Here is a 13,372-nt window from a genome sequence, read left to right on the forward strand (position 1 = left end):
TCTCTCCATTTTATCTCCTACTTCCCATTTTTCCTCCTTTCCTCCCAATTAGTGAGTGCCTTCAAAACTTTTTTAAGCACCAAAACTTTTCCTTCATATCAAACCTACAGAAGTACAATGTTGTTAGCTAGAAATTGTGGTGGGGATTAGAGGTCTGCTCCCCACCCTAACCCCATGTTTCAGGGCTTCCCCTAAGGCCTCATAGAGCAATGTGAAGTTCCTTTTCCACCCTTAGAGGAAGGGTTCCCCTACGACATGATAGCGCTCAGCTGACACTGAACCTCTCACCAGTGAGCTCTCCTGTTCCTTGCAGCATTCTCTCTACTCACCCTCCATATTAAAGCCCTCTCAGTGGTTGAAGGAGAGACCAGAACTTCCCTTTAAGGAAGAAACAGTGACACTTCCAGCTGCAAACAGCACTTTATTCACTCTTGGTACAGGAAATGCTGTTATGCATGTTTAAAATTTTTCCTGTTGGGGAGGAGCCAAGATGGCAGCATGAGTAGAGCAGCAGAAATCTCCTCCCAAAACCATGTATATTTTTGAAAATGCAACAAATACAACTATTCCTAAAAGAGAGACCAGAAGACACAGGATAACAGCCAGACTACATCTACATCTGCGAGAACCCAGTGCCTCACGAAGGGGGTAAGATACAAGCCATGGCCCAGCGGGAACCGAGCGCCCCCCTCACCCCAGCTCTCCAGCGGGAGGAGAGGAGTTGGAGCAGGCAGGGAGAGGGAGCTGAGGACTGCTAAATAGCCAGCCCTACTCATCCACACCAGAGCACAGACACACAGTGCGTGGGGTGCTGGATACTAGGGAAATGGAACAGTAAAACCTGCGAGCGGGTCCCCGCAGCTGGCACCCCTGGGACAAAAGAAAAGCGAGTGCTTTTTGAAAGTCTTAAAGGGACAGGGACCACACAGCTAGACGGAGGCGTCCCGTCGCACACAGCCTAGAAGCTGGGAATCCCGGGGAACTCCAGGCACCCTAACGCCCTGGGCGGCAGTGGTGGAGGCCCCTCATGGCAATAAACAGCCTCAGCCCCGTTCCCCCTCCAGCGTGGACCTGCCGTAGCGGAGCAGCAGCCTAAGGTTGGCCACGCCCACAGCAACTGCGCTGAGCTTACTCCACAGTGGCCTGGGCAAGAATCAGACACCCCTTCTGCACGCAGCTGCCCAGCACAAGCTGATAGGGGTTGCTGTTCTCACAGGAGAGGAAGGCCACAAATTAGCAAGGAGGGACGTTCTCCCAGCTGACACAAATGCCAACTCCCCACAACTACCTCTATCACCATGAAAAGGCAGAATAATTTGATCCAGAACAGAATCACACAGAAATCCTACCCTGAGAGGGAACCTGGGGAGATAGACCTAACCAATCATCCTGAAAAAAAAATTCAAAATAAAGGTCATAACCATTGCTGATGGAGCTGCAGAGAAAAATGTAAGAGCTAACGGACAAAGTAGGGAGGGAGACTACTGAAATAAAACAATCTCTGGAAGGACTTAAAAGCATAATAGACGGATGCAAGAAGCCATTAATGGAATAGAAACCAGAGAACAGGAATGCATAGAAGCTGAGGCAGAGAGAGATAAAAGGATCTCCAGAAATGAAACAATATTAAGAAAACTGTGTGACCAATCCAAACAAAACAATATCTGCATTATATGGGTACCAGAAGAAGAAGAAAGAGAAAAAGTGATAGAAAGTGTATTTGAAAAAATAATTGCTGAAAACTTCCCCAAACTGGGGGAGAAAATAGTCTCTCAGACCATGGAAGCCCACATAATTCCCAACAGAAGAAACCCAAGGAGGACAACACCAAGACACATAATAATTAAAATGCCTAAGATCAAGGACAAGGACAGAGTTTTAAAGGCAGCCAGAGAGAGAAAAAAGGTCACCTACAAAGGAAAACCCATCAGGCTATCAGCAGACTTCTCAACAGAAACGTTACAGGCCAGAAGAGAATGGCATGATATATTCAATATAATGAAACAGAAGGGCATGGAACCAAGGATACTGTATCCAGCATGATTAACATTTAAATATGAAGGAGGGATTAAACAATTCCCACAAGCAAAAGTTGAGGGAATTTGCCTCCCACAAACCACCTCTACAGGGTATTTTACAGGGATTGCTCTAAATGGGAGCACCCCTAAGGCTAAATAGATGTCACCAGAGAAAATAAAATCAACAACTCACAAAAGCAGTCAAAGGAAACCCAAAAGAGCACAGAATAAAACACCCAACATATAAAGAAACGAGGAGGAGGAATAAGAAGGGAGAGAAATAAAGAAATATGAGACAGTGTTTATAATAGCTCAATGAGCAAGTTAAGTTAGACACTAAGATAGTAAAGAAGCTAACCTTAAGCCTTTGGTAACCACGAATCTAAAGCCTGCAATGGCAATAAGTACATATCTTTCAATAATCACCCTAAATGTAAATGGAATGAATGCACCAATCAAAAGACACAGAATAATAGAATGGATAAAAAAGCAAGACCCATCTATATGCTGCTTACAGCAGACTCACCTCAAACCCAAAGACATTCACAGACTAAAAGTCAAGGGATGGAAAAAGATATTTCATGCAAACAACAGGAAGAAAAAAGCAGGTGTTGCAGTACTAGTATCAGACAAAATAGACTTCAAAACAAAGAAAGTAACAAGAGATAAAGAAGGATATTACATAATGATAAAGGGGTCAGTCCAACAAGAGGATATAACCATTATAAATGTATCTGCACTCAATACAGGAACACCAGCATATGTGAAACAAATACTAACAGAATTAAAGGAGGAAATAGAATACAATGCATTCATTTTAGGAGACTTCAACACACCACTCACTCCGAAGGATAGATAAACAAGACAGAAAATAAGCAAGGACCCAAAGGTGCTGAACAACACACTAGAGCAGATGGGCCTAATAGACATTTACAGAACTCTACATCCAAAAGCAGCAGGATTCACATTCTTCTCAAGTGCACATGGAACATTTTCCAGAATAAACCACATACTAGTCCTCAAAAAGAGCCTCAGTAAATTCAAAAATATTGAAATTCCACCAACCAACTTCTTGGACCAGAAAGGGATAGAACTAGAAATAAATTGTACCAAGAAAACAAAAAGGCCCACAAACACATGGAGGCTTAACAACATGCTCCTAAATAATCAATGGATCAATGACCAAATTAAAATAGAGATCGAGCAATCTATGGAAACAAATGAAAACAACAACACAAAGCCCCAACTTCTGTGGGACGCAGCGAAAGCAGTCTTAAGAGGAAAGTATATAGCAATCCAGGCCTATTTAAAGAAGGAAGAACAATCCCAAATGAATAGTCTAATGTCACAATTACCGAAATTGGAAAAAGAAGAACAAATGAGGTCTAAAGTCAGCAGAAGGAGGGACATAATAAAGATCAGAGAAGAAATAAATAAAATTGAGAAGAATAAAACAATAGAAAAACTCAATGAAACCAAGATCTGGTTCTTTGAGAAAATAAACAAAATAGATAAGCCTCTAGCCAGACTTACTGAGAGAAAAAGAGAATCAACACACATCAACAGAATCAGAAACGAGAAAGGAAAAATCATGACAGACCACACAGAATACAAAGAATTATTAGAGAATACGATGAAAACCTATATGCTAACAATCAGGAATACCTAGAAGAAATGGACAACTTCCTAGAAAATTCAACCTTCCAAGACTGACCCAGAAACAAACAGAAAATCTAAACAGACCAATTACCAGAAACAAAATTGAAGGGGTAATCAAAAAACTACACAAGAACAAATCCCCCAGGCCAGATGGACTTACCTCAGAATTTTATCAGACATACAGAGAAGACATAATACCCATTCTCCTTAAAGTTTTCCAAAAAATGGAAGAGGAGGGAATACTCCCAAACTCATTCTATGAAGCCAACATCACACTAATACCAAAACCAGGCAAAGACCCCACTAAAAAAGAAAAATACAGACCAACATCCCTGATAAACGTAGATGCAAAAATACTCAACAAAATATTAGCAAACCGAATTCAAAAATACGTCAAAAGGATCATACACCATGATCAAGTGGGATTCATTTCAGGGGTGCAAGGATGGTACAACATTTGAAAGTCCATCAACATCATCCACCACATAAACAAAAAGAAGGACAATAACCACATGATCATCTCCATAGATGCTAAAAAGCATTCGACAAAATTCAGTATCCATTCATGATAAAAACTCTCAGCAAAATGGGTATAGAGGGCAAGTACCTCATCATAATAAAGGCCATATATGATAAACCCACAGCCAACATCATACTGAGCAGCGAGAAGCTGAAAGTGTTTCCTCTGAGATCAGGAAGAAGACAGGGATGCCACTCTCCCCACTGTTATTCAACATAGTACTGGAGGTCCTAGCCATGGCAATTAGACAAAACAAAGAAATGCAAGGAATCCAGATTGGTAATGAAGCAGTTAAACTGTCACTATTTGCAGATGACATGATATTGTACGTAAAAAACACTAAAGACTCCACTCCAAAACTACTAGAACTAATATCAGAATACAGCAAAGTTGCAGGATACAAAATTAATACACAGAAATCTGTGGCATTGCTATACAGTAACAAAGCACGAGCAGAAAGAGAAATCAGGAAAACAATTCCATTCACAATGGCATCAAAAAGAATAAAATACCTAGGAATAAACCTAACCAAGGAAGTGAAAGACCTATACTCTGAAAACTACAGGGCACTCTTAAGAGAAATTAAAGAAGACACTAACAAATGGAAACTCATCCCATGCTCTTGACTAGGAAGAATTAATAGAGTCAAAATGACCATCATGCCCAAAGCAATATACGGATTCAATGCAATCCCTATCAAATTACAACAGCATTCTTCAACGAACTGGAACAAATAGTTCTAAAATTCATATGGAACCATCAAAGACTCTGAATAGCCAAAGCAATCCTGAGAAGAAAGAATAAAGTGGGGGGGATGTCGCTCCCCAACTTCAAGCTCTACTACAAAGCCACAGTAATCAAGACCATTTGGTACTGGCACAAGAACAGACCCACAGACCAGTGGAACAGAATAGAGACTCCAGACATTAACCGAAACATACATGGTCAATTAATATACAATAAAGGAGCCACGGACACACAATGGGGAAATGACAGCCTCTTCAACAGTTGGTGCTGGCAAAACTGGACAGCTACATGTAAGAGAATGAAACTGAATCATTGTCTAACCCCATACACAAAAGTAAATTCAAAATGGATCAAAGACCTGAATGTAAGTCATAAAACTATAAAACTCTTAGAAAAAAACATAGGCAAAAATCTCTTGGACATAAACATGAGCGACTTCTTTATGAACATATCTCCCTGGGCAAGGGAAACAAAAGCAAAACTGAACAAGTGGGAGTATATCAAGCTGAAAAGCTTCTGTACAGCAAAGGACACCATCAATAGAACAAAAAGGCATCATACAGCATGGGAGAATATATTCATAAATGACAAATCCGATAAAGGGTTGACATCCAAAATATATAAAGAGCTCACGCACCACAACAAACAAAAAACAAATAATCCAGTTAAAAAATGGGCAGAGGAGCTGAACAGACAGTTCTCCAAAGAAGAAATTCAGATGGCCAACAGACACATGAAAAGATGCTCCACATCGCTTGTCATCAGTGAAATGCAAATTAAAACCACAATGAGGTATCACCTCACACCAGTAAGGATCGCCACCATCTAAAAGACAGACAACAACAAATGTTGGCCAAATTGTGGAGAAAGGGGAACCCTCCTACACTGCTGGTGGGAATGTAAATTAGTTCAACCATTGTGGAAAACAATATGGAGGTTCCTCGAAAAGCTCAAAATAGAAATACCATTTGACCCGGGAATTCCACTTCTTGGAATTTACCCTATGAATACTGCAGCCCATTTTGAAAAAGACAGATGCACCCCTATGTTTATCACAGCACTATTTACAATAGCCAAGATATGGCAGCAACCTAAGTGTCCATCAGTAGATGAATGGATAATGAAGTTGGAGTACATATACACAATGGAATATTATTCAGCCATAAGAAGAAAACAAATCCTACCATTTGCAACAACATGGATGGAGCTAGAGGGTATTATGCTCAGTGAAATAAGCCATGCAGAGAAAGACAAGTACCAAATGATTTCACTCATATGTGGAGTATAAGAAGAAAGAAAAACTGAAGGAACAAAACAGCAGCACAATCACAGAACCCAAGAATGGACTAACAGTTACCAAAGGGAAAGGGACTGGGGAGATTGGATGGGAAGGGAGGGATAAGGACATGAAAAAAAAAGGGGGCATTACAATTATCATGTATAATGTGGGGGGGAGGGCACGGGGATGGCTGTACAACACAGAGAAGACAAATAGTGATTCTACAGCATCTTACTACGCTGATGGACAGTTACTGTAATGGGGTTTATCGGGGGGACTTGGTGAAGGGGGGAGCCTAGTAAACATAATGTTCTTCATGTAATTGTAGATTAATGATACCACAATAAAATAAAATAAAAATTTTACCTGTTAACAATCTCATCCCATCAGAGATTTTTTATTTTCACAATTTTAAGAAAAAATTTCCACCCATCAAAATGCTGACTGTATGGCATACTCTTTTGTACATGGTCTCATTTAATCTCCTCTTCCATAAAGACTTCATGTTAAGAGATATCTCCCACCATTCTAGGGTATAACTTGTGCTCACCTATACAGACCCTTTTTATTTGATTACATGGTCCACCAGATAGCTCCAATTGCCCACTGCTCTCTTTGAGGTTTCACTTTAACTTGGGTCCAAATTACCATAAAGAACAGTTTACTGTTTAATAATCTGTATTTGGTTATGAATTTCTCTATGCAGTCATTATTTATTATAAATTTAATGTTAGAAATTTGTATTATGATTTATTATAAATTAAATCAATGTATTATTATAAATAAAATATTCTTACAAGATAGGATATTAATGAATTTACCTTAAAAATGCAAACTCAGCTGCTTTATGCAAAAGAAAAACTCCTTAATTATTTTAAGATCTGTGAGACACTGACTTGCCTTTTAATTATGTTAATGCCATAATTTCATTGTTCAGAGAAATGCATTTTTTTCCTTTCTGTTAACTAAGAACTATAGTTGCAAAACCAAGTTCATTAGACTTAACCTTATAGCTTTAAATAATAATAATTCAATAATATTTAAATTTTAAATTTAAACATTTAAATGATGATGGTAAATAATAATTAAATAATAAGCATTTTTCCACAAGCTGGAATTGGTATCTTTTGAAAGTTCCTAGTTGTTAAACTTGGCCATTGGTGGTGCTGCAGAAACAATTTAGGACCTTAGAAGTAGTTTATCTAAACTTCTATTTTGACAGAACTAGAATTAACCTACATTTTTTACTTAACAAAATATCATGAGCATTTTCCAATTTGATTAAATACCCTTTACCAACATGATGCCTAATACCTATGTGTGGTATTCCATCATATATTTTATTTAACCAGTCCCCTATTTTTGAACAGTTAGGTTGTTTCCAGTTTCTTAGCCACTATAAATAATAATACTATTGTGAACATCCTTATGGAATATTTTTGCTTTGAATTATCTCTTAGAATATTTCTAGAAGTATATTTGCGAAGTGAAAGAATGCACATTATTGTAGCTCTTGATACATATTGCCAAGTTCCTTAAGGTATACTACACACATTTTATTGAGCTAACTCTATGCTATGTTAGGTATTATAAATTCATCAGTCTTTGAAAAACCAAAGAAAATAGCTATGATCTTTATATAAAAGATAAGGAAACAGACACACAAAAGGTTTTGTCTTTGAACTTGGACTGTTAAAGAGCTAGTAAATTATAGAGTCAGATTTGAAACCCAAGTCTAATTCCAGAGTCTCTATTTTATATACTTGTTCATATTCCAACTAGCAGTATATGAGACTGCCTGAATTTTTTAAAATTTAAATTGGAAGGAGCCTTAGAAATTTTGTCTAACATCATTACTTTTCAGTGAGAAAACTGAGCCTCAAGTAGAGATAGAGACCAAGTTTAAAAAGTCATATAACTTTTTAGTAGAATCCTTACTGAACTAGACCTCCCAACACCAGACCTTTTTCCCATCACTTCTTTTTTTCTCTTCCTAGAAATCTAGCTTCAGAATTTCTTGCTTTGTGTTTAATAACCTGTGCTATCCTGTCCCCAGGTTTTTTTAAATGAAGATAAGCTTTGACTGGAGCTATATCAAAGCTTTCAGCAGGAAAGCTAAGCAAAAGAGCCATGTCTGAGGCTTCACAGGAACTCTTTCCAGGAAAAGGAAGATTTTCATTCCTGTTTAAGTGAGTTAGGTGCCCAAACTGGCCTATTGAGATGATTCTGGCAGCCTTCAGTGACAGTGCCATGAGCAAAGCAGTAGTGAAGGAGCAGCAGGAAATCTGAAAGTAACCTTGTTACAGCCAGGACCTGGTTATGAGTCACACTGGTCACAACATAGAACAAGAAAAAGCCTAACTTAGTGATTATCAGAGACTAGTAACTAGAATCAAACAATAAAGCAAATTTTGGGAACTAGGTCAGGCAGTAGAAGATGATCTCTCTTGTTCCAGACATTAGAAACCCATCAGAATCCCTCAGACAGGCAAAAAATTTCAAGTCAATGGGAATAGACACAACAGGGCAAGCAGCATGCAGGAGTCCACCCATACATGGTCTCACTCAGGAGATCTGACCTCTGAAAGTGCCTGGGTTCCCATTCTGGGAATCTTTGTGATTCCTTTGGGGCAGGAGCTAATCCTGGTGAAGATCAGTTTTCAAGTAGTCAGGAAATGGGGTATATCTGCTTGAGGTGGGCCTGCAGGGACAGAGGACCATCAACAGCTTTTGAGAGAAAATCCCACAGGGCCCTGCAATACTCCAAGTGTCCCCACAACTTTTACCCCACAGGACAGGCTCTTGGTTGTACACAATGGGAGCAATTCAAATCAGTAAGAAGGAGTGGGGTGAGAAGGAGTGGACATGTCTCAGAGTTCTGTAAAATTAGGCTTTAAAAAATGTCTCTAGGGAAAGTGGGCTGAAGTAGATGAGGCAGGGGGATGGTGTCTGCTCTTTAAGTCAGGGTAGTACCCACCTCATAATTATTTGGGAAGTACTGTTTAAGACTCTTTTTTTCTTTTCCAAAGAAATACTACTCTTGGCTTTTATTTCCTCTTGACCTTCCATAAGCAGAAGGAGATCATTCTAGTTGCCTTGCTAGCTTTTCTGGAGATTGTGTGACCTACACCATGTCTGGGTTTTGGCTTTGCTAATATTGCTTGATTTGTTCTTCATATGTACCAAAAGTGTGGCGGTCAGTTTAAACCCTCTTTGTCTGAACTATGTGGTTTACAGAGTCTTTTTTTCTTCTCCTGTTTTTTGACCAGGTCCTTTCTATTGTAGCCTGTTTGAAACTAATGCTTTCAACAGGTTTTAAGTGAGGCCGATTTTTAGTGAATGGCTAACTACTTAGAGAGTATTTTCACTGTCTCATGTAGTCATAGATTAATCTATTAACCTAATTTTCTTTATTTATTATTTAAAAATATTTAGTTTTCTAAAAATATTGTGGAAGTATATCCATATGTCACATAGTAGATAATAAAATTTTTCATGAGTAAATATTGCACTTCAATTTGCTATATTCTAAAACAAATTAAGAAGGCCTCTTCTTACTGGTAATAGGAATTTAAACTTTATTTGGCACAAAGTAGACATTTTCTTCATTCATATGACATTCCATGAAATGTTTATTTTCATTACTTACTGTTAGGGTTTGATAAGTAACAACAATGAACAAGTCACATGGCATCTACCCTCAAGGGTTTCCCAATTCATTAATTGATAAATATGTTAAATATTTCCCTAATGATAATATTAACCACCATTTATTATGTGCCAGGTCATGTGTTAAGCATTTTGCATGTGTCATCTCATCTGATCCTTCTAATAACCCTGTGGAAAGATGGTATTATATACCATTTTTTACAAATACTGAAACTAAGATAAGAAACTTGCTCAGTGTCACATCATTCTAATAAGACAAAACCAGAACACAAACACAAACATGTCTAATTTTAGATCCCTTCTAGTCTGTTGTCTTCTTGCCTTGCACCTTTGACATATAATTTGGTGCCCCATGTTAAAATAAATATTTAATAGTAAACTGTTACTAATTAGCCCAAGAGCACTAATATGTAAGGAATCCCTGTTTTTCTGCCCATACATTTCTTAGGAAGAAACCCTGCACAAGTCAGCCAGCAGCAGCAGTGTGTCTCCCTCCTTCCTTGAAGATCCTTTATTGGAGGCTGTGTCTGCAAAAAAGAGTGAGTATTTGTGGTACAAAGAACTAGTGCAGATATCTTTAAAAAATACACTTGACGTAGAATAGGGAATCCCAAGATGCCTTGTGATCATGTAAGGTAAAAAGAACTAACCCTGAACTTTCACTAGTCAGAAACAGAAATACTTTGTTACATTCCTAGAGTGACATCTTAAGGCAGGGCTAAACTGATAACGCTCACTCTAACCTTTAGGTACTAACAAAGCAAACAGAAGGAAAACCCAAGAGCACTTCACACACACACACACACACACACACACACACATCCATATCTGTATCCACATACATGTGTAGGTAGTAAAACATCTTTGTAATTCTTCAGGCAATAGGTTTTGAATGCAGCATCTAAAGTTAACTAATTTCTAAATGCTTTTAGTAGTCTTTTTCATTTGTAAAACCTTTATAAAAGATTAAAAATTATTTAAGGGAGAGGATTCTGTGAAGATGGCAGAGTAGGAAGCATCAGGAAATTTGTCTCCTCACCTCTCCCACGTTGCAATGGCAGAATCTGATGTAACTATTTTGGAACTCTGGAGTCTACTGAAGGCTTGCAACTTCCAGGGGAAGACTTGGATGAAAATGTCTGGTTAATTTCAGTCAATTTCAGCTCTTAGTACAGTAGCAGCTACTCATCGCCTACCCCCAGCCATATGGCAGGCAGCTGTACACTGTTCCTGGAGTAGCTTGCAGGAGCCAGATGTGCAAAAAGGACCCTGTCCTCCAAATATTGGGAATCAGTGCTCTCATTGATGAGTTCGATAGGTGGTTCCAGAGGTGCGAAGAGGCAGGCAGTCACTGTTGCAAACTCCCTTCCGCCCCTGACTTGTTCATATACTTCCATAGAATTTAAAGGGCTAGTGCCCTTTCCCCTCTCCCCTTCATTTTTCACTTTTTCCCCTTTTGAGAACCAGACATTAAAGACTAAAACATTAAATAAACAACTGCATATACAGGGAAAATTGGAAAGTGACTTCATGCCCAGGGAATGGCTCATAAAAGACCTGAGAAGATCTTAAGTTTACACCTCAGGCTGATCCTCAGCACAGAGACAGTCTGCAATAATTAAGAAAACAACAAACAAATAACAAAAAAAACAGCAAGACCTGAGGAGGAGGAGAATCTGATTTCCAGAGTTACACATTATTAATTCAAATGTCCAGTGTTCAACAAAATATTACGAGGCATATAAAGAAACAGGAAAGTGTTTTCTCATTCAGAGGAAAAACATAAATCAACAGAAACTATCCCAGAAAAAGACATGAAGACAGATATACCAGAAACGTTTTAGAAACTGTTTTAAAGATGCTCAAAGAACTAAAGGAAGATGTGGACAAAGTCAAGAAAACAATGTGTGAACAAAATGGAAGTATCAGTAAAGAGATAGAAAACCTAAAACAAAACTAAAAAGAAATTCTGGGGCTGTAAAGTCTAATAACTGAAAGAAAAATTCACAAGAGGGATTCAAAGGCAGATTTGAACAGGCAGAAGAATCAATGAATTGGAGATAGGACAATGGAAATGATCAAGTCTAAGGAATAGGAAAAAAATTGAAGAAAAGCAAACAGAGACTAAGGGACCTGTAGTACACTATCAAATGGAGCAACATATGCACTGTGGGACTCCCAGAGAGGAGAGAAAGGGGCAAAGAGAGTATTTGCTGAAATAATGGCTGAAACTTCCCAAAAAATTTGATGAAAGACATGAATAGAAGCTCAGCTGAGATGAACTCAAAGAGACCCACACTGAGATACATTATAATCAAACTTTGAAAAGACGAAGACAAAGAATCTTGAAAGCATCAAGAGAAGTGAATTGTCTCATAGAAGAGAACCTCAATAAAATTTTCAGCAGATTTTTCATCAGAAACTTTGGAAGCTAGAAGATAGTAGCCAATACAGGTTTCCCCCACTATCCTATCATTTGCTTTATGCTACTCTACAAAAGACCCTTCTGAGTATCTGTTTTCACTGATCAAAAGAATTCTGAAGAGGATCACTTCTATGAAATGGTAATTGCACTTCACTTTACAATCTTTCAGCTTGTAAAGGATTTTTGTGGGAATACTCTACTTTCAGATACTGAGAGAAACCTGTTTATTCAAAGTGCTAAAAGTAAAAAAACATCAACCAAGAAACCTATTTCCAGCAACTTGTCCTTCAGAAGCTGAAGAAGAAACCAAGATATTCCCAGTTGAACAAAAGATGATGGAGTTTGTGACCACTAGACCTCCCTGAAAGAAAAGCTCAACTAAGTCCTGCAGGGTGAAATGAAAGGATACTAGATAGTACCCCAAAATCAGATGGAGAAATAAGGCTCGCAATAAAGGTAAATACATGGGCAATTCTAAAGCTAATATTATTGTAACAATGGTTTATGACTGTATCTTTTTTACATGATTTGAGTGACTAATACATTTAAAGAAAATACAATGATTAGTGTAAAAGCTAGTATTGCTGTAACTTTCGTTTAACTCCAAATCTTGTTATTCAACAAAATTTGATAGACTAATGCATTTAAAAGAATTATCACTCCATGTTTTTGGGGCAGACAGTGTATACAAATGTAATTTTGTGACACTAAAAACCAGAAAGTATGGGGACAGAGCTGTATAGGAGTAGAGTTTCTGTGTGTTTTTGAAGTGAAGCCTGGTATAAATCCAAATTAGAGTGTTACAACTTTTAGGATGTTAAATATTACCCCTCCCTGTTTTGAGAGAAATCTTCTGCATCCGTGGATGTTTTGTTGCCCTTGTCTAGCTTGGATTAATACTTAGGCTATAGGCACACACCTGATCATCTACATTTGCCCTCTTACAGCACTAAATTATGTTTTCTACCTTTATCTTGTATCTACCTACCACTTCAGCATTTTATTTAAAAAATAATAATAATGATAATAATAAGGCATGTGGGATTCACATATAA

At 38.1% G+C, this 13,372-nt stretch overlaps 1 protein-coding gene across 7 annotated transcripts in view; it reads left to right on the plus strand.

The window, feature by feature from the left end:
* SPIRE1 (spire type actin nucleation factor 1) overlaps nucleotides 1-13,372 on the plus strand; it is a 347,295-nt gene that overhangs the window by 292,394 nt on the left and 41,529 nt on the right. For all 7 annotated transcript variants that reach the window (XR_005034076.2, XM_057504024.1, XM_036932697.2 and 4 more), the window contains one exon: nucleotides 10,341-10,431. Coding sequence is in view for 6 of the 7 variants with exons in the window: in XM_057504024.1 (XP_057360007.1) it covers nucleotides 10,341-10,431 (91 nt within the window). In the remaining variant the exon portion in view is untranslated. The remainder of the gene's footprint in view (nucleotides 1-10,340; nucleotides 10,432-13,372) is intronic.

Source organism: Manis pentadactyla, chromosome 6, assembly GCF_030020395.1.
Source record: "Manis pentadactyla isolate mManPen7 chromosome 6, mManPen7.hap1, whole genome shotgun sequence".
Taxonomy (NCBI): Eukaryota; Metazoa; Chordata; class Mammalia; order Pholidota; family Manidae; genus Manis; species Manis pentadactyla.